At 42.5% G+C, this 21,403-nt stretch overlaps 1 protein-coding gene across 2 annotated transcripts in view; it reads right to left on the bottom strand.

Moving 5' to 3' along the window:
* FRMD3 (FERM domain containing 3) overlaps positions 1-20,549 on the bottom strand; it is a 146,588-nt gene extending 126,039 nt beyond the window's left edge. For both annotated transcript variants that reach the window (XM_033163792.1, XM_033163793.1), the window contains exon 1: positions 20,326-20,549. In XM_033163792.1, the coding sequence (XP_033019683.1) occupies positions 20,326-20,475 (150 nt within the window). In that variant the 5' untranslated portion in view covers positions 20,476-20,549. The remainder of the gene's footprint in view (positions 1-20,325) is intronic.
* Positions 20,550-21,403: the final 854 nt, after the last annotated feature.

Below are 21,403 nucleotides of genomic sequence, written 5' to 3'. Positions count from 1 at the left end.
ACAGCACGTCTGGGACCCACGAAGCCGTCGGTCCACGGGACGCTCTTCCCGTGGCTTTAAGGGACCCGTGGCGCAGGCACGGAGCTCCCTATCGCCTAACGGAGGACGGAGCCGTCGGACTCCCGTCCGCCATTGACTCGGCACCAAACCGGAAGTCCTTTACCATCATTTCCAAGGCTGGCGGCGCTGACAGTTCTGGGGGGCGGTGCTCACCCCCCCCGGGCTGGTGGTGTTGACTAGCAGGCGTGACCTGCAGGTGTATCTGTTTTGCAATATTGGGGGGGGGTGTTGCGGGGGGGGGTAATTCCACACCGGGTACCACCTGACCTTGCTATGCCTCTGCAGAGAAAGCAAGCTTGTTCCCTCTTCCATGTGACAGCCCTTCAGATATTTAAAGAGGGCGATCATATCTCCTCTCAGTCTCCACTTTTCCAAGGTAAACATACCCAGCTCCTTTAACCATTCCTCATAAGGCTTGGTTTCCAAACCCTTCATCATCTTGGTTGCCCTCCTGCACATGTTCCAGCTTGTCAACATCCTTCTAAAATCAAACCAAGGAAGTTGGGTTCCCCCACCTCTGCCTAAAAAGCGACCCCCCCCCAAAGGCTGCATGCCAAAAATACTTTTGCAAGTGAGAAGTTCTTTGTGTTAACCTAAATAAAGTGTGATTCTGCCCCGTTGTTTGTTTGTTTGGTATAATTTATGCACCGCTTGATTGACAAAACAAAACAAAACCTCAAAGCGATTTACAAAAGATAAAACAGTAAAATAAGGGGAAACCCACAGCTTTACTTTCAAAACATACAAAAAAGTGGGGTTTTGTAATATTGAAATTACCTCAACTTTCTAAGCATCTGGGTAGGCAATCTAAACATGAATGCTTTTAGCAGCTGCTGAAAAGAGTACATATTAGCAATGTTATTTTACAAATAATAACTTTGCCATTTCCTAACATTCATCTGAATAGAACGTCCGTTACGATGCCATGCATGTTTTATGTATTTATCCAAGGTAAATGAGCCAGTAATGTCTGGGCATTACTTCCAGAATTTTAAATAAGTGCTGTTCCTTAAATGTGAATGTGTGGTTTTTATTACGTTATGATAACGATCATTTAAAAGCTAGGGAGTCAGTATCACAAATGGTGCACTTTAAGAAGTTCCTATTTAATCAGGAAACATTTTGGAATAGGTTGGACCTCCATGGAATTCAAGCTTTTAGCACTCTGGCAGCATCACTAAGTGGCAAGAGAGAGCAGTGCACGGAAAGAGAGTCTGCAGCACCATTAGCAGAATGGCAACATAATGACTCTGCTTTATGTACATTTGCCATCTGTGGCCCTCCTCTGGGTGCAAACGTGTTGTGGGTGGATACAAAGAATAGGTCCCTTTTGATGGTGGCTCCCTGGCGACGGAATGCCTTTCCCAGAGAGGCTTGCCTGGCACCTACATTGTGGTCTGTTTGGCACCAGGCAAAGGCATGTTATTTTTTCCAGCCTTTTGAATCTTAAAATCCTCCACTGCTTTTTAATTATGTTATTTTCTGCCGCTAATTTTGTTCTGATTTTGCTGTCTTTATTATGTTTTAGATTTCATGTTTACTATTTAACTTTGTATCTTACAGATTTTATTTTTACTTGTACACTGCTCAGAGAACTGTCATATGAATATAAATACTGTAAATAAGATAAGATAAATAAAGCTATGTGGAGCCGATAAGTCCAAGGTTATAGCAACTGTATGGTTATAGCATTAAGCAATGAGTGGTGGTACAGAGCCTGCAAGTGTCCCCGTTTTCCAGTGACAGTCCCAGATTTACAGAAGCTGTCCCGGTTTCTGATTTGATCCCAGAATGTTCCACTTTACCTTAGGATGTCCCTATTTTCATTGGAGAAATGTTGGAGGGTATGGAGTTTGGTGACACACAGACACACACACACCCGTGCCAAGGAGACAATGAACTATACAACCTTTAGAAGACATCTGAAGGCAGCCCTGTATAGGGAGATTTAAAAAAAAATAATCAGTGAAGGGTGTATTTAATCTTATCTATGACGCAGGTGGCCGCCCAGAGTGGCTGGGGAGACCCGGCCAGATGGGCGGGGTATAAATAATAAATTATTATTATTATTATTATTATTATTATTATTATTATTATTATTATTATTATTATCATTGTGGGTTAAACCACTGTGCCACTTGGGCTTGCCAATTGAAAGGTTGGTGGTTTGAATCCCCGCGACGGAGTGAGCTCCCATTGTTCGGTCCCAGCTCCTGCCCACCTAGCAGTTTGAAAGCACACAGTGCAAGTAGATAAACAGGTACCGCTCTGGCGGGAAGGTAAATGTTTCTGTGCACTGCTCTGATTTCACCAGAAGCGGCTTAGTCATGCTGGCTACATGACCTGGAAAAGCTGTCTGCGAAAGCAGACAAACGCCGGCTCCCTCGGCCAGTAAAGCGAGATGAGCGCCACAACCCCAGAGTCATTCGCGACTGGGTTTAATTGTCAGGGGTCCCTTTACCTTTACCTTTTTATGGCACATGGGCAGCAGAATGCTATGGGGCAAAGTTTCCAAGTATCTGTTGCTACTCTGAAGTGTGTGTCGTGGATCTCTCATGTTGGAATGCCCCTCCCAATCCCCCAAATCTCAGAAACCCCACGCCTGTAGTAAACAAGCATATTACAGAGAAAGGTTATAAGCACAATTTATTTATTTTTAGAAACATGAGATCTTTCACCTACCATCCAGGAAAAATATATCTCATTATTCCCTTCAAATTGTATACAGTGGTACCTCGGGTTACATATGCTTCAGGTTACATACACTTCAGGTTACAGACTCCGCTAACCCATAAATAATGCTTCAGGTTAAGAACTTTGCTTCATTATAAGAACAGAAATCGTGCTCTGGCGGCACAGCAGCAGCGGGAGGCCCCATTAGCTAAAGTGGTGCTTCAGATTTAGAACAGTTTCAGGTTAAGAACGGACCTCCGGAACAAATTAAGTATGTAACCAGAGGTACCACTGTATTGATTATCAGGTGCCATGCAACCCAGTCTTGAGTTTAATGGCTTTGCAATCTAAATGTGGTACACTCATAGAATTGTATTAGTGAGCATGTAGCTAAAATGATTTGTCTGAATTAGCCAACACTGCTGCTACACATGCAAGTTGTCATCACATTGTTAACTTTTGTTCTCTTTTAAGAACACACAGTCTGGATTAGGTACCGTATCTTGATTTCTGAGGAGCAGATGAAGGGCAAACAGGCCCCCACCCCCCGGCCACAGCCACATTGGGAGCAAACAGCTAGAGCAGTGATGGCGAACCTTTCAGAGACTGAGTGCCCAAACTGCAACGCAAAACCCACTTATTTATCGCAAAGTGTCAACACGGCAATTTAACCTCTATGTCTCATTTTTTTCCTGTGTTTCACATTTCTTCTTTATGACTGCTGTTGTAATAAATAATCCTTCGTGAAAGTTGTTGCATTGCATTCTTCATTAAATTATCTTTCCACTGATATATAATTTTATGGTATAACTCACTGCTTTTCTAAAAAAAAATGTTTAGGGGTACTCTCATTTTGACTCAAGAAAATCACCACCAGGAGAAAAGAAATACAGTTCAAATTGGGAAAAATAAATACAGTGAATTTCTTCTCCCGTTAAATTCACAAAATGTTTAAGGGTATGCTTCCCCGCGGAAAAAAAGCACTGGTATTACTCCAAAACAAAGTGGTGTTGTGAGCCATCAAACCTCGGAAATACATTCCCCCCCCCCAGAAGGTTCCACAATTCTGGCCACTAGTGTATACTGGAGGGCTGTACTATGAGCCACCCTCTCCCAATTTTTAATATGAGATAATATTGATTGCGTGCGCACATACATATAAATATAAATAAATAAATAAACCCAGCCAGATGGGCAGGTCATAAATAATATGTTGTTGTTGTTGTTGTTGTTGTTGTTGTTGTTGTTGTTGTTGTATTTTGCCGTTACTTCGGCTGCTGCTAGATCGCAGCCTCCACGGAATTAATTTCTCTGTTGGCTTCTGCGGGAAAGCCCAGCGAACATGTAAACCCAGCAGCCCCTTCTTAGATTGCTGTATTTATATGCTTACTGACCTGGGAGTTAAGCCCTGCTGAACTCAAGGCGACTTACTCCCGAGTAGGAAAAAAAGACTGACGGGAGGCCCTGGCACATCAAAAGTCAATGCCTGCTCAGCCCCTCAATGCTCGCCAGGCCCTGGTGCCGCAGGCTTTGGGCGGCGTGCGCAAGCCTTCCTCTCCTCCTCCTCCTCCCCGCCCACCCGCAGCATGGAAGCTATGGTCCTGCTGGGGCGATGGCCTGCGTGCCCACAGAGAGGGGTCTGAGTGCCCTCTCTGGCACATGTGCCATACATTCGCCACCTCTGAGCTAGAGTCACTAAACAACTACCAGACTTTTAGAAGACATCTGAAGGCAGCCCTGTTTAGGGAAGCTTTTAATATTTAACAGACCGTTGTATTTTAATATTTTGTTGGAAGCCGCCCAGAGTGGCTGGGGAAACCCAGCCAGATGGGTGGGGTATAAATATTATTATTATTATTATTATTACTACTACTACTACTACTACTAACTACCTGGCCTCTTCCAGTCAAATGATCCTATGAGGTTGACATGTTCTATGACCCAACCTCTCTGCTTATAACAAGAAGTGTTTAACTTTTCTTTTCACTGGGCTGCTTCAAAAATGGCACAATTATGCTCTGAAACACATCTCTAATTCCCGGCAAAAGCCACTGACAAATCCTTTGGAAAGAAACAAGCAAGAAGGCAAAACAATCAGAGCCTTGGCAGTTCTCAATGTTCTAACGAAAGAAACTCTTTGTCTCATATCAACAGGAAGGACACCATGATAAAATAATAATTAGCACTATCAAATAATAAATATTTCATTAAAACTACAAGTATCCAGCCAATCAAATTGAATTGCTGGCAACCATTTGCCAGTCTGTGTGAGGCTGGTTCAGCATGAAGATTGCTCATCAGACATATTGCAACACTTTGCATTAGAGTTGCAACAGTCTGTAAAGTTCCCATTCACTGGACTGCATTTCACAAGCTGATATTCCACCATTTAAATCCAATGAAGCCGGGGGAGTTTCTCAGTGGACAAGCCAGATTTGGCAGGGAGGGGGAAAGGGACCTCTATTTGTATCACAGCATAACCAGTTAGAGAAATCATTAGTTGTTTACCATTTACTCAGCTTTAGATATTGTTACAAATTCTGATTTGTGAACAGTGGGTTGTGTGCAGGGGCGTAGCAAGGGGGGCGTAGGGAGCGGTTCGCCCACGTTCCATAATGGAGGGGGTGACAAATCATCAAGGAACAATTAGTGCCCTACTAGGGCGGTTCATAATTTTTTTTATTGCTCCAAAGGTCTTACCTTACTATACTAGGGATTATATAGCTATATATGAAATTTCATGCATATCGGTTAATATCTTGACCCTCCTCCACCAAAATAGCTGTTTATTTGGCTGTTTTCCTATGTCGTGAAGGCTGAAATTTCAGTTCAGTGGAGCACTTACTGTTCCCAACCCTAACCCTGTGGAAAGCCATCTAATTTGACTTTAATTTGATTTTGAGATGTTTTTAGGAGGTAATTTAATTATTGTTTGATTTTATACCAATGTTATGTATCTGATGTTAGCCACCCTGAGCCTGACTTTTATTTATATCCCGGGGAGGGCGGGATATAAATAAAAGTTTTTTATTATTATTACTTGTTATTATTCCTTTGTAAGAAAATATGAAATAACGTAAAACCATTTTTGCGAGGGGGGAATCAATGGGGAGTGGTGACAAGAAATTTTCCACACCAGGTACCACCTGACCTTGCTACGCCTCTGGTTGTGTGGAAGGAGAGTTGATTCACTGGAGGGGTGGGACTTGGCAATGCTCACTCTCATCATTTTCACCATATGTGAAAAACGAATTCTCAAATAGGCCTTGTCAAGAAATGTTATAAATTCTGCCTGCCTGTGTTCCTCTCTTAGGACTCCCCCTGTACCACCTGAAGGGGCAATACTGCTGGGCAGATTTCTCTTACTGCAGAGATGACATCATTCATCCTTACAGACTCTCTGAGGGCCTGCAAGCTATCAGCTGGTCTAAATCACCATAGGAGCCGATACCATTTGTCAATAGTGATCTTTTATATGTAAAATGTGGGACTCAGCAAGTTCAGTTCTCTCTCTCTCTCTCTCTCTCTCTCTCGTCAAGCTTTTGCTTCTGATACCTAGGTAAAGTGTATGGTTTCCTTGAAGGATCAAAATCCCAGAGAACAAAAGTACCCCTGGAGCGATGCAGGTTTTGAGAGCCCTGCCTGATATTTCATCATGACCAGCCAATGCAGGAAGACACTTGTCTAAAGAACATTGCTCTTTTTCTGTTTTTCACATGTTTCAGTCAGTTTTAGAAGCATTTTCTTCCTTTTCTTTTCCATTGCCACGTGATCTCTGATTTCCTGTAAAACAAATTAATTTATCTCTCTTTCTTCTTTTATTTCCTGTTTTTTCAGATGCATACTGTCTTGAAGCTTATCTCCATTGCAACTCTGCTCAACTTATGCTACTGGTGCCCACATAATTAGGGGATTTTGAAAGAGAACCGAGACATCCCCAACTGCATATAGGTTTTATAAATTCTCAGACCCGGGTAGGGTTCATATAGGAGAAGCCACCACTTTGGGCACCCGGCTTCCACTTTGTCTAGGACTTTGAAGTTCAAATCCAGTACTATGAATTGTGCCTAGGAATATATTTCTAGTCAGTGAAGCAATGGAGTCTCATTATCCTGATAACTGACCCAGCTGAAGCTTCTGAACACTCATCGAAGGCATTCTTACATAGACCATGTTACAGTAATCCAGAAGACATGTTACACTGTGGCTGGGTATGATAATTCAAGGGATGGGCAAGCCTCAGCTGCACTGCTGTAACCTGGGCAAAAGTTGGATGCAGAAGCACACTTAAGTTGTGAACCTGTCTTCAAAGGAAGTGGAACTCCACTGAAGGCAATGTCAGTCCTTTGGGTTGTTACCTCAAGGAAGGAGCAAAAGCTCAGTGGAAAAACACACTGAACGTTAAAGATCCTGAAGGCTGGGATATACTTTTGTAAGCCAAGGAAATCTGTAATAAAAACATTTTTTTTAAAAAAAAAGAAAGGTATGCAATTGTGAGCTGGAGAGTTTTACCCGTCTGGTTCACAGTACTGAGTGGTTGACCATGAGACAGATTCAATGGGAAGCAATTTCCTATATTCTTACAATAACCAAAGTGATAGAAGCTGGACTTCCAAAAGAAATTTCATGGTGATGTAGGGACAAGAGAACTGCATATAATCAAATAGAATGTACTCTGGTTGTCCGTCTTGCACCTGCAATATAATGAATTTGACTACAAGAGGTTTTTGTTGCTCCTAAAAAGAATTAAGCCAGTGAGAAGGTTCATTTTTAAAACTGATTGAAACTGAATGCTCTGCAACTGTGCAATTTACACTTCACATTTCACTTAGCTATTCTGCCTCTTTTTCTCTAGGGATATTGTTATGCTCAGCTGGGTAGATTTTGTTTAACTTTGAACTGATTACTCTTATCCTTCAAACCTCAGCAGCCCCCAGAGTTGTCTCTGTGATACAAATAGTCATACCAAGAATGAAAATTAATTCAAGGATTCAGGTGAAGTAATTAAGTTTTCCAGCGAAAATATAAAAGAATCTGCACACAGAGAGACCAGCTGAACTGTGGTGAGAATGTCTACCCAGTTTTATGTTACTATGGAAGTCTCAGAATGTATGAGATTAACAAATCTATCAAAGCAACAACAACAACAACAAAGAGGTTGGTACCCATTAGCATGAAAACCAAAAAAGGGAAGGCACAAATTACACTGAAGGGAGGAGGGATAAAATATCAAGGATGCACCAAAATGAAAAATAAATTGGCCCAATACAAACAAATAACATAGTGATGTCCACATAGTTTCCAAGAAGAATAATTTTAATTCAAAGTGTGCTGGCCCCAAACAGTGCTATTTTTCTAGAAGAAGAGGTGCCGGAACTGATAATGAACACCACCTTTGTTCTCTTATAATGGCAATGGAATCCACTTGAGAGGTGCTGGAACTGAGTTCCAGTGAGTTCTGGCTGGAAAAAAGCCATGGCCCCCCAAAATCTTCTTTCCTGTCCACTTTTGGGATTTCATCTCCCCAATTTATTCCCCAGACATCAGCATGAGTCAGAAAACAAGCACTGTTATGCTTGATTGTACGTGGTTAGATAGCTGTATTTCACAGGAAAAGTCCCACATTCAGAACAGAACTATGACATTCGAGACCTGAAAGCACAGCAAGTCCACCTGACATTCAAACCAATAGGCAAGTCAGTTAGAGAAGAAAATCAAACAGTAATAAATTGAAATAAACATATTTATTGAATTACACTTATACCCTGCCTTTCCTCCTGAAGGAACCCAGGGTGGAGAGAGAGAGAGAGAGAGAGAGAGAGAGAGAGAGAGAGAGAGAGAGAGAGAGAGAGGGTGGAGAGAGAGAGAGAGAGAGAGAGAGAGAGAGAGAGAGAGAGAGAGAGAGAGAGAGAGAGAGAGAGAGAACCACCTATGGGCGCTATATTTTTCAGAGCTCAAGAATTTTTTTCTCACTGGCTCTGGGGACAGTTTCAGCTTGACCAATTCATCCTAAAATATGGACTCATGTGGAGCATCTTGTTGAGAAATATAAGTTGCAAACATGCAGGCACTAAAACTGGAAAAAGGGAAATGCTGTACTCCGTCTGCTATTTGAGAAAAGAGTGGGGTCTGAATTCACAGAGTCTAGCAAAACATGCAACAGCAGCAATCTTTAAATATGTCCACTATAGGATATGTTCTTATATTGCTACTATTTATGAGCTAACTGTCACAGCAGATCAGAGCTCTTGTTTATTGAGGTTCTGACATCACTTGCAGGATAAATATATTCACTAAATCTCCTGCCTGCTGTGCTGTCTGCATAATCCTTTAACCTTTTGTTTCCCATGTCCAAGGCACTTTTCTGCACACACACCCATGGCCCCCATTGGTCTCTATTCCCATTATTGTCCTCCTATTCTTCCTTGTTTCTCAGACTGTCACCTCTTTACGGTGGGGTTCATCTCCCAGCTACCACTGGCCTTGTGCCTCAAGGCTGCCATCAACATATGCTGCAATGAATCATCACTTAAGGGGAGGAACTTCAAATAAGAGATTCTGGAGAAAGGGAACTAATTTTTAAGAGAACCTATCCATAAGATACGAATCCTAGCACATACTACTAAATAAATATTTTTAAAAGAACATATCACAGCCATGAATGCTCAAAGTCGGGGAGGGGGGAGAGACTGGGAGTTAGGAAATGACACAATTATTGACCATCTGAGTAGGTGATTACAACAGTAACTGTGCAGCTGAAAATGACAGAAGTCAACTGTGTCATTGCCTGTATCTTGCCTATTGCTCAGAGAACACACATAATAAAAAGTTCCGTTTTGCAGATAAATAACTTGGCTTTTGAAATGGCATAGGGTGTACTCTTCAAAGGTAGACTAATGTCATAAACAGAGTTAGATGCCACCAAAGGTCATCATATCCTACATTTGCCTCCAAAATAGTTTCCTGCCCAGGAGGATAACCTGCAAGCTGAAAAGATCAGTCTATGTGCAATTCAGAGCACAGTGTACAAGCAGATATCAGGTGCACTGCCGAGATGCTCTGTTTACAGGAAATGGTTCTGAAAATGTACCATCAAATGTAACTGATTATCTGATTTGCTTTTGAAAAAAATATATATGAACATTTAAACAATTAAAATCTGTGCAGAAAAGGTAAGAACTGGACATAATAAAACTGCATAAAAACAATAGAAAACTAAATAATCTCACATTAATTCTACAATAACTAGCAGTAGTATATCAAAACAATATCCTACATATTCATTTTTGACACCACAGGTTGCCCCTAAGGGAAAACAATTTAAACACACAATCACAGCAGAATGAATAGAAATAACCTATAATGAACCTATAAGAATGTTAAATACTACTGTATTTTATTTATGAAAGCACAGCTCTGGTGCAACGTCTGCTACTGAAGAAGGTCAAGAGAGTTTTTTACGTGCATTTTACAACTAGGCTAGCATACATAAACCAGGCAACCTACCTCAGCACACAGAATAATCAGTAATCAAGCAAGGAATAGAGTGAGGCTTCCATATAAACATTGAAAACATGATCTATGGTGATTTAATAAAATCTGATTTCCCCACCACCACACACACTAAGAGTCTTACAAAAATGCGCTGCTCTCTGTAAATCAGTCGGAGTCACTTCTTAACTTACTTCAGTTAGCCTTGGAAAAACTCTCACACACACCCCCAAAAACCCCTTCATTCAAGTATTACTTTTATTAGATATTTTCATTAGAAAATACAGGTTTCACACCCTGGCATGGAACACAGATCTGAATGAGAAACTAGAGGAGGAAGTCTGGAACAAGAGCTGGGTGATGAATGCCAAGAGGCTGATCTCCATGAAGAATTGCCAGGGCGAACTGCTAAACCACTGGTATACACAACACCTGTCAGACTGCACATAATCAAAGAGACATTAAGTCCCCTTTGTTGGAAAGTGGGTAGCCAGATTGGATCACTCTACCATCTGTGATGGGAATTCCCTACAGTCTAGATATTCTGGAGCAAATTTATTAACTACTGTGAGGACATCCTCCATTGCCAGATTAAATGTGATCTCAACAGGGCTTATTCTCCTGAACCACAGATACTAGCGGCGCTGTCAAATTCCTTAAGAACCTCTGTTTTAAATTTGGTGTTGGCAGCTAAGCTGTGCATTCTCCAAACAAAACAAAACTTTTCTTCACACACAGCCATAAGACAATAGTTTAAATTAAGTATGCAAAATGAGAGAGGAAAAGGAAAGAAGATTGAATTGCATTCCCACAATGTAAAAAGCTACATGACTTTGAATTATTTATATGCATGGCTGTGTGCATTTTGGATCACTTCATAAACAAAGAAGTTGGTACTGACATGGAATTTAACTTTCTAAAAATCACAGCTTTTATTTAAAAACAAACAAGATGATGTTCTTGTAAGTGTGTTGGATGGGGCTCACGAAATCTCAGAAGCCTTTCCCCGACATTCAGCAGCAGCAGATTAAGTTATGCAGAATAAGCAAATATGGTCACATTTTCTTAATCTGGGTAATGAATATAAACCACAAAATTGAGCTTTGAGGGTACTGTTGTGATTTTTTTAAAGTGCAGAATCTACACAGCCCTGTTGATATTTCTAAAGTCGATTCCTCACCACATCCCTCCAAGAAATATGGCAACATTAAACACCAAGCACTGAATGCTTTAGATTTAGTTTGGTGTTGTTTGATATTAAACTATACACTATAAATTTGCCCTCCTTCACTGTCAATGTCAGGAGCACTTCTTGGCTGGCCTTAGTGGTGGGACAAAGGACAGGCACTCTTCAAAAGAGCAGTGAGACTCAAGGGCACTTCCAGGCTGCCACTTTTTTGGGGGTAAGATTGAGTCACAAATTCAGATTGGTTGGGAGGACTTGCACAACAAACACGCTTCCCCAAAAGGTCGGAATTTTGTGATAAGAAAAGTGATGGGGGGTGCAGTGGAAATTGTGGGGTAACACTTGCTTTGATTTAACGTCTTGCCTTCCTGCAAACAAATCAGATTGAATGTTCACTTAATAATCAACCTTGTCTAATCTCCCTGCAAACAAATCTGAATGAATGATCAATAAACAAGTCTTCTGGAAGCGACCTATGTATGTTGGTCCAAATCTAAATTAAAAGCCCCAGGAAAACTGGAAATCTTAAAAAAAATTGGGAGTGGAATGACTGTAAGCTGTGGTACTGAAAACAAATTCCTGGGCTGAGCACACAGAATATCATAGCACAGAATCATGCCCAGAGGCATTCTGTTTCTTAATTCTAAGTGTATACCTGTACCCATACATACCTGGCGCACGAGCTAGGGGGGAATGAAGCATTTTGTGCCCACCCCACTCCCCAGTTCTTAAGGAGAGGACTGAGAACCCTTCAATTTTGAGTGGTAATGTCAGCACTTCTCACAATGTCGCGTGACATCACCCCCCTCAATAACACCTTTGGCACACACACCAATTACTGCTGTGCACCTGGTTCTAGTTGGCGGGCTTTGGGCCACCAATTTTTTATTTTTTTAAAAAAAGATCCTACAAGTTTGAAGACTGCCCACCCTAGATTAAGGTCTTTATATTACAGGCACTGAAATATACCAGTATGTATTCTCTATGGGTTTGGCAAACTTACCATCCAGGTATAGGGTGGTATATAAATGCAAATAATCATAATCATAATCATAATACAGCAGTACCTTGGTTTACAAACTTAATCTGTTCCAGAAGTCCGTTCTTAAACCAAAGCCTTCTTAAACCAAGGCGTGCTTTCCCATAGCAGCGGGGGACTCAATTTACAAAATGGAACACTCTCAACAGGAAGCGGAACATGTTCTGCTTCCAAGGCAAAGTTCACAAACCAAAACACCTACTTCCAGGTTTGCAGCATTCTTAATCCAAATTGTTCATAAACTAAGCTGTTCTTAAACCAAGGTACCACTGTAATAATAATAATAATAATAATAATAATAATAATAATAATAATAATAAGCCTTTGATTTGTTTTTCTATAATTCCTGTATTTGTGCATGCACAAGAAGTGTGCATGCACATGAAAGCTCATACCAAGAACAAACTCAGTTGGTCTCTAAGGTGCTACTGGAAAGAATTTTTTATTTTGTTCCTGTATTTGCAGACTTCTATCTGCCAACCTGGCTGAGGAAAAGGGGATTTAAAATCCTCCACTGCTTTAAGCTACGTCTGTCTACAATTGCTCTTCACTGAAATCTTTTGAGATCTTCACTGAAATCTTTTTAGCTTTGCGTTTGGTCAGGCAGGTCAACCATCTTTTACAAAGAGTCTGCGTGTTACAGACTGTGGCCATTATGATTTCAGGTTATTTTTCATTCTACTTGTCTCCCTTTTCCGCTGTGCCATTGCAGTTTTACTCAACGATGCTGCAAGGCAGCTGAGTCCCAAGGGGGTTTAAGAAATAAATCAAACACTAGGGCAACTATGTCATCAGAAAGATTGCTTAAGTCTTGCCGTGGGTCTTGACCCTTTCCACTGCCACTTGCCTGGTTCACGTAATTGCTAACCATCAAGTCCCATGTATGAAAAAGCAGCATATTGAATGTTGACCTTTGGTCAAGAAATCTAGCCCTAAGCCATGCAATAACCTATATGATGACGCTACTGCCTTTTAACCAGCTGGTTAGAATCTGTAGGCCTAATAGCCTGATTCATTTGAGACATTCCTCAGCCCACTCAGTCATTCCACAAAGGGAGTCCTCATCACCCGCGTTAGGCACTACGTTCCTTTTTGAGTGCCTAAGATCCAATTTTCAAAGAACATTAACATTCCAGTGCCAGTGCTACTTTCACAGGAACACTAAACAAATTACACTGGGGAGAGAGGGCAAACTACTGTTGCTGCTTTAAAAAAAAAAAAAAAAGAATTAACTAAAGACATCCCACATAACCAATAATGTCCTTTCTGGTGTGTTCAATAGCCTGCTATTTTGATTTAATATTAGAATCGTAGAATTGTAGAATTGTAAGAGACCACGAGTCATCTAGTCCAACACAGGAATATTTTGTCCAACGCGGGACTCGAACCCATGACTCCGAGATTAAGAGTCTCATGCTCTACCAACCGAGCTATACCTCCTTATGCTGCTGTAACACTTTCTGTAATGTTGGAGAGGGATTGTTTTGAAATAAGTGTTTATCTGGAACTTCACATGCACTGCAAATAAGAGTCGTTGCAGATGTTTGGTTTGAAAGACTATTGGTATAAAATGCTAAACGACAGCATAAGGACGCTTTGAAAGTTAGTCGCTGTGTGGTGCTTCTGGTTGGAAACGGGTAAATCAAAATCTTAAAAGGGAGGTATATTCTTCTAAAGCACCTATTGGCTGAAGGGCATCTGAAAGCAGACTGGGTTATTCAGACTATTTTGAACCAAAGAGCACCATGTACTATAATATCAGGTTTCACAGCTCTTCTGCTTATTCTCTTTTTAAAATGACTTTGTGACTGTGAAAGTAACAGTTTTCTATATTTAACAACACAGACATCTAAGCAAGATGTGCATAGGGATAATATACATCTGCACTGGATGGAAGCCAGTCACTTCATGCTCACTTTCCAGTATATATCTCCCTTTGCAGCTCCCAGAGCACAATATCCCATATTCTCTATGTGCATCAACATGCCCACAGTCTAGTAATATGCAATGCCAAACAAGCACAGCTGAAAAGCTGGTTTCAAATCCTATATTTAGAGACTGTTTTACTTTATTTTGCTAATAATGCTTCATTTAATGGCATCATGGAGGACATTAATGCTCACTTTCCCATGTCAGCTTTGAGATCATCACTATAACATTCCATTATGAAATAATTGTTGATATACATACAATGTCTCAGAGACTGCTCCTCCTATTGCTTGGCATTCCACTAAACCTGGGGCAAGTTCCATATTCATTTACCCTCTTGGCAGCCTGACAGTGAACACATGCCAGCGCATGATGCTTCACGGCACTATCTGCAGAGAATTTAGTCCACATGGAACAGAACCAGCTGGAGCTACAAGAACATGAACCTCCTAAAGTACGTGTATTTTCTTCTAGCATAAAATGTCAGGAAGTGTCCTCAAATGACTCCACTAAGGTCATTAGATTAATACGGACGGGCAGCGTAAAGAGTGGCTGTTTTATCAATAGTAGCACACAAGAATTTGCATGAGATAGGAGAATTCCCCCAAAAGAGAATCCAAACTCTGAATTGCTGGTATTGGGCTGCAACATGAATATATGGTAAATAACACAAGTCAGAAAAGATTATTTATGTAACTTATAATGTGTAAAACACACATAACCTCACATGCATTTTTATTTCATTTACTTGTCCCAGGAACATTTAACGGAAACATGCTGAATGCTTTCCATTCATGTAGAAAAAAACATACAGTAAAAGTTGATGCGAAACCTCTTAAAAACCAGCAGCCATGACAAAACCTCTGCAGAACAAGGACCATTTCCCCAAGACTGGAAAGAATGTGATCCCTGAGCTTTCCCTTACACCGGCAAATATGAATTACAACTGTCCTGACTCAATGAAACTAAACTGACTGAAACCCAAGTAAAACTGAATAAAGTTGTATGAAGGTTGCACTTCTACTCCATTAGATCAGCACAAACTTTGCAACATTGCTGTTGCTATAGTTTGTGGCAGTAATAGTAGTAGTATTCAAAATATTTATGTTACTTTTATTAAAATAATACCAAGGCGGTGTTCAACAAAACCGTTTGGTACAAACCACTGAAAAACAATAAAATAAACAATATTTATTTATTTCATAAAGTTTATACACTGCTTGATTATAGAAAACCTCAAAGCGGCTTACAAAAAGAATAAAACAACAAGATTATTAGTACCAGCAATTAAAACATTCAAAAAATTAAAAACTAGCAATAAACTAAAAACCCATCAGCATTCTAAATATCTGGGTAGGCTGGTTGAAACAAAAAGTTTTAGCGAGCACTGAAAAGAATAAAATGAAGGCACCTGCCTGATGTCAATAGGCATGGAGTTCCGAAGTGTAGTTTCTGCCACATTAAAAGATCGACTTCTTACGACTGCAGAACAGGTATTACATGGCACCTGTAACAGTACCAGTTTCACAGATCAAAAGAGTGTAAGGCAATCTCGCAGATAGATGGGTCCCAAATTTTTAAGGGCTTTACATACCAATACTAACCCTTTGAACCTGACCCAGTACAAATTAGCAACCAGGTGAGCGCAGGTGTTGCATGCTGACAAGATCTCACTCCAGTCAACAATTGTGCTGCAGTATTCTGCACTAACTGCAGCTTCCAGATCAAGTGCACACAGAGCACATTAAACTAATTTAGTCTTAAGGTAACCAGTGCATGAACTACTGTGGCTAAGCCTTCCTGGTCTAGCAATGGGTGTAGCTGTTGTACCAACTGTTGTTGGTAAGTTGGCCATCCAACTTTCTCTCTTCTCATATCTGTTTTATGGATGGATTTAATGCATTTTTTAAAATCTTATATTTTGTTTTTATCTTTTTGTTTTCTACACTGCCTCAATATTTTCAAATGGTGCATCGTTTATGAATTATTTAAAGAAATCAGTAAGTATACCTTGGTCATTCACAGTTTTTATGGAGTGTAATTATCTGTCTGTCTGTCTGTCATCTGTCTTTTCCTACTTTTATCTAAGTCAAACTATCAACAAAACTAAATTGCAGTGAGTCACTGACTTGTAGGAATCACTTTGTGGAACTCCAAAACCACAAGATTGTTGTTGATTACAGTGGCAGTCAAGAGGCACTTCTAGCCACTGAGGCTACCTGAGACTCCAGTGTCAAAGCTGGATCCAGAATCACCCGGAACTGCAAACCTGCTCCTTCAAGCTGCATTCAGGGTAGGCAGTTGACCAAGTTCCCAAACACAGGAACTACTGACCCACAGTGCCTTCAACTGGTGAGGATTCAAGCTCAGCTTCTTTTTCCTCATCCATCCCAACATCGTTGGCCCAGGCACTGATTTGGATGTTATGGAGAAATACAGCCGAGTGTCATCAGCCTACTGGTAGCACCTTGCCTCCTGAAGCAATAAAAACAACTTTTACACTCAGAGTAACCAGTAATCATTCAACTGGTATCAGAAGCCAGGGAAAGCTGCATCTCGTTAGTCTTGTTGGCCCAACACCAGACGCAGGTCCTCAAATCCTGCCCCAGGGTCAAGGAGTGTTCTGGTAAAGGAGAACGAAGTTTCATGGTTATGTCTCCCTGGCCATTGCTGCTGTACCAAGTACCCAGGCTGAGTCATCCACTCCACCATGTTATGAGCATGATCCAGATTCTATCCCATATTTATAGATAGCATGGTGCAGAGTGACAACAAATATGAACAGGAGTATGTGCTTTGATTCCCGCCCCTCAACTAGGTGTAGTGTACAGATGGAAGCCCACTTGCTGCTGTATCATACGCATATGTACTTTGGGCAGCCAATATAGACTCTGGACTGCAGATCAATATATCCTCACCGACTTCTCCATCATCCAGTAAGTGAATAGGGTCTTCTTGGCCTCATGTACTTGATCATCTAACTGTGATGAGGAAACCTAGGAATGGTCCATTCCCTGCACTTAAGCCCATCTTTATGTACAAAGGACAGGATCAAACCCTATGTATGAGAGCCAGTGTGGTGTAGTGGTTAAGAGCGGTAGACTCGTAATCTGGGGAACCGGGTTCGTGTCTACACTCCTCCACATGCAGCTGCTGGGTGACCTTGGGCTAGTCACACTTCTCTGAAGTCTCTCAGCCCCACTCACCTCACAGAGTGTTTGTTGTGGGGGAGGAAGGGAAAGGAGAATGTTAGCCGCTTTGAGACTCCTTCGGGTAGTGAAAAGCGGGATATCAAATCCAAACTCTTCTTCTTCTTCTTATGTTGTCACATCAGCTTCTTGGGTCAGTACAGCAATTGATAGCCCCCTCCCAATCAGTGTACTCAGCTTTCTTTTATTTGATGTAGTAAGAAAACTCCAAGCTGCTAACTGTGTAATCTGCTATAAGTAAATTTGCTGTCATAACTGAAGATTCTTTCTTTTCTGCCCTATGAAAAAAAAATGCTATCAAACACAGACATTTACATATACTCACAAAAACAAAAGTTAGTGATTTAAGCTATAGTGCCTCACCTACTTAATATCTCCAAACCTCTGCAAGTAACAAAGAAACAACTATCTCTTTCAAAATATTCTTCCATAGAAGCAGAAAGGCTTATTCAAATTGCTTCAAGTATCCACTTGTGCTAAACCATCTTAAACATTATCAGATACGTACTCTATTTTTTAAATGACCAATATTTCAACAACTCCACCACTTCATGTTATTCTCTGGCAATCTATCAAATCAACATTTCTGTAGTACCCATATATCAAATGAATGTTTTCCTACTAAATTCCGTTACACCATACACCATACACCATACACACTCAATCAACCATTTCTACAGTATACAGTGCATAGTGGTTCCCTAATCTATTCCCCCCTTGGGGAACTAGATAGTAGCTTTCATATTCAATAGATTTCAGCCATTCCTGTATTTCATGGAGCCTGCTACAAAATCGTCCAGTTGAAAGCCATTGGGGTGTGTTAACAGCACAACACACAGGAATAAAATACCTGGCAGTTAGAAATAAAGAGAGAGGAAGAGGTTACCGTAATAGATTCCTAATTGCATTGTCCATCTCCACTTGTCAGAGAGGCATTGAAAAATGCAGTCTACCAACCACTCTCAGCAGAGGTTATGTTTCCTATACATTCCTTCTAGAACAGAACTGAAATATTTCATCAGTTAGGCTAGTAGATGACTCAAATGAATGTTTTGTTGATTAATAAGTGATAATTAGTTTTAATTTGCTGGGATATTTATTTTTCCATGATATTTTGCTTTTCGTATGTTTATTAATTAATAAGCTATATTGTACTCCTTTCAATACCTCAAAAAGGAATAATATACAAAATTTATTTCCATGTAATCAATTCAATAATTAATTGATTTAACCTGTCAGGAATCAACTATACATTCTCTGTCTGGCTGCCAGCCCTGGTCATTCTTTTTGCTTAAGCCCCACAAACTGCATAAATATTTTTCTATTACTGAACACAGCTAGAGCTGCTGCCAGGGGGTTCCCTAGCTCCTAATTCAGTTGCTGGATTGTGTATTGGTCGGAGATTAATTTATTTTTAACCACACAGGAAAAAAGGGAAAGCTGCTAACCATCCCGATATACAGATGCAAAATGTAAATATAAGTAAGCATCTAAAGGCTGAGAATTACTGTGCTGCAATATACCTAGTGACACCATACATAGAGACCAAGAGCCTTATTCTTCTGAAACCTCCCGGGCAACAGGACCAGCCACCCAGCTTTTCCCCACAGTAGGATGAAGTCTACAAGCCTTCCAAATACAGCAGCTCCTTCCACTTCAGCTACTTCCAGCATCCCGTTGAATTCTATGTCCCTAGAAATACCATACACTATTCTGGAGCACAAAAGGAAAGTAGCACAGCAAGAGTCTCCTACCTCTATCCATAACAGCCTGTTTTCAATGAGCAAAAATTGTCGGCACACTATTTTATCACCAGAATACTTTAGTCTTCTCTTGTGGTGCTTACATTTTATTTGTGTCTTTCTTTCAAAGGACTACATGACCACTCCTGTGCAGTATTTGAACAGCACAGTAAGGCAGTGCTCAACTCTTAAAAAATAAAAAAGTGCTGAGCGCCCTGACTCAGAATCATCAGTACCACCCAGACAGACCAAGAGTCAAATTCAGCATGCACAAGTTTCCTATAGCAGAAAACACAACACAACTAATAAATGGTGAAGAAAAGTTGCTTCTCGTGCCATCTGCATTGTCACGGGCTTCACCCAAACAGAGCTGTGCCATCCATGCTACCCAGGGAGCCCCCCAACTCACAATGGCCCCTCTGAGTGGGAAAAAAGGATTGCATCCCCTCCCCTTCCCCAAAAGCAACAATATCATGCAGCTTTTGCTATTGCAGAGCTGAAGCCTCTGCAAAGCAGAAAGGCTTTCTTGAGGAAGCACGTCTGGATGTCACGCAAGGAATGCGCAGCAGGCAGCTATGGAATCGCTGCGCTGCAAATCAATAGCTTGAGATTCAGGCCCTCCCTTGGTTAACTTTCCAGCTTTTTAGCACAGCTGGGGGACGGGGGGGGGCACCGATTTTCCATTTCCAACAGCGGCTCTCCCACCCACCCACCTTGTGGTACTCAGCCCTCCGCCAAGGTCTACCCTTCGCCTGTGAGTAAGTTCTCCCTGCGCTGAATGCGCTCGTGGGAATTGTGCGCGAGAGAGGGAGAGTTTGAGAGGCGGCAGGAGGGCGAGGGGGTGGCACGAAGCCTGCAGGGGATGCCGGGGGGCGTCCGCCGGGCAGCACCCTTTTTTTGCACAGAGAGGAGCATGGTCGGAAGGGGTGGGGTGCCTGCTCCAGAGAGCCCCTTCCTCGGAGCCCAGGGCATCCCAGCCGGGTAGATTAGAAGCACCTGGATGTGGCAGGAGATCTCGGAGTCGTCCAGCAGCCGGATGGTGCACTTCATCTCCTGGCTCAAAGACCTGATGCTCGAGCTCCGGAACCGGATCATTTTCATGGTCCTCCTGCCGCCTCGCCTCACGCACTCGCAGGGCGCGAACATGCACCGCAGTCCGGAGCGGGGGGGCCCGGCGACCAGCCCTGCTGCCTCGGCCCCTCCTCGCAGGGAGGGGAGATGGAGGAGGAGGAGACCCCGGGAGCCAAGGAAGGAGGGACCGAGCGCCTCCCTCCCTCCCTCGCCAGGCGGCGGGCGGCTCAAGCCCGAGGCGGCGGCGGCGGCGGTTCCCGCTGCTGTTGCTGGGTGGACATCATGCTGAGGAAGAAGCGGGGCGGGAGGAGAGGAGAGGAGCGGAGAAGAAGGGGAGGCGGCGGCGGCGGAGGAGGAGGAGGCTGCTGTCCCCGCCGCCCGAGTTGCTCCCTTTGCCCCCCCCCCCTCTTGCCCAAGGCAGCTCCTGTCCCGGCCTAAAGGGGGCCGCTCGCAGCGCTCGCGCCGGAGGCGAAGGAGGAGCGCCTGTATCGCGCGCTCACAGCGGCGGGCTGCGGTGGGGACGGCTCTGCTCACTGCGTTGCCGCCGCCGCCGCCGCCGCTGCGTCAGGCTTCGCTCTTCCCTCTCGCGCCTCCCTCAGCCTCCCTCCCTCCCTCCCCGCCCGGCCGTCTCTCTCTCTCTCTCTCTCTCTCGCCGTTGCCCCTCCCTCGGGCGCCTGCCCTCCCCTTCGCGCGCCTTCGCCCCTTCGCTCCTTCCCCTTCTCGCCCTTTCTCTCTCCCCTCGCTCCTCATATTCCCTTCCTTTTGCGCTGACGGTCTCCTTCAGCCTCCTCCCGATTCTCGTTCGCTTCCTGTCCCTTTCCCTGCCTCCTTTCCTGCTCCTCTTCGCGTCCTTTCCATTTCTTCCAACCCAGCCCCAGATTTATTTCCTTGTTCAGCCTTCTCCATTCCACCCCTCATACTTTACCCCCTTTCTTGCGCCATTGCCCATTTTCCTCCCTCAACTTTTATTTTATTTTCTCTCCTCCCCTCATTCCTTCATTTG

Source organism: Lacerta agilis, chromosome 11, assembly GCF_009819535.1.
Source record: "Lacerta agilis isolate rLacAgi1 chromosome 11, rLacAgi1.pri, whole genome shotgun sequence".
NCBI classification, from domain to species: Eukaryota; Metazoa; Chordata; class Lepidosauria; order Squamata; family Lacertidae; genus Lacerta; species Lacerta agilis.
Note: the sequence above shows the minus strand (reverse complement) of the source record. Positions and strands in the feature narration are given on the sequence as shown.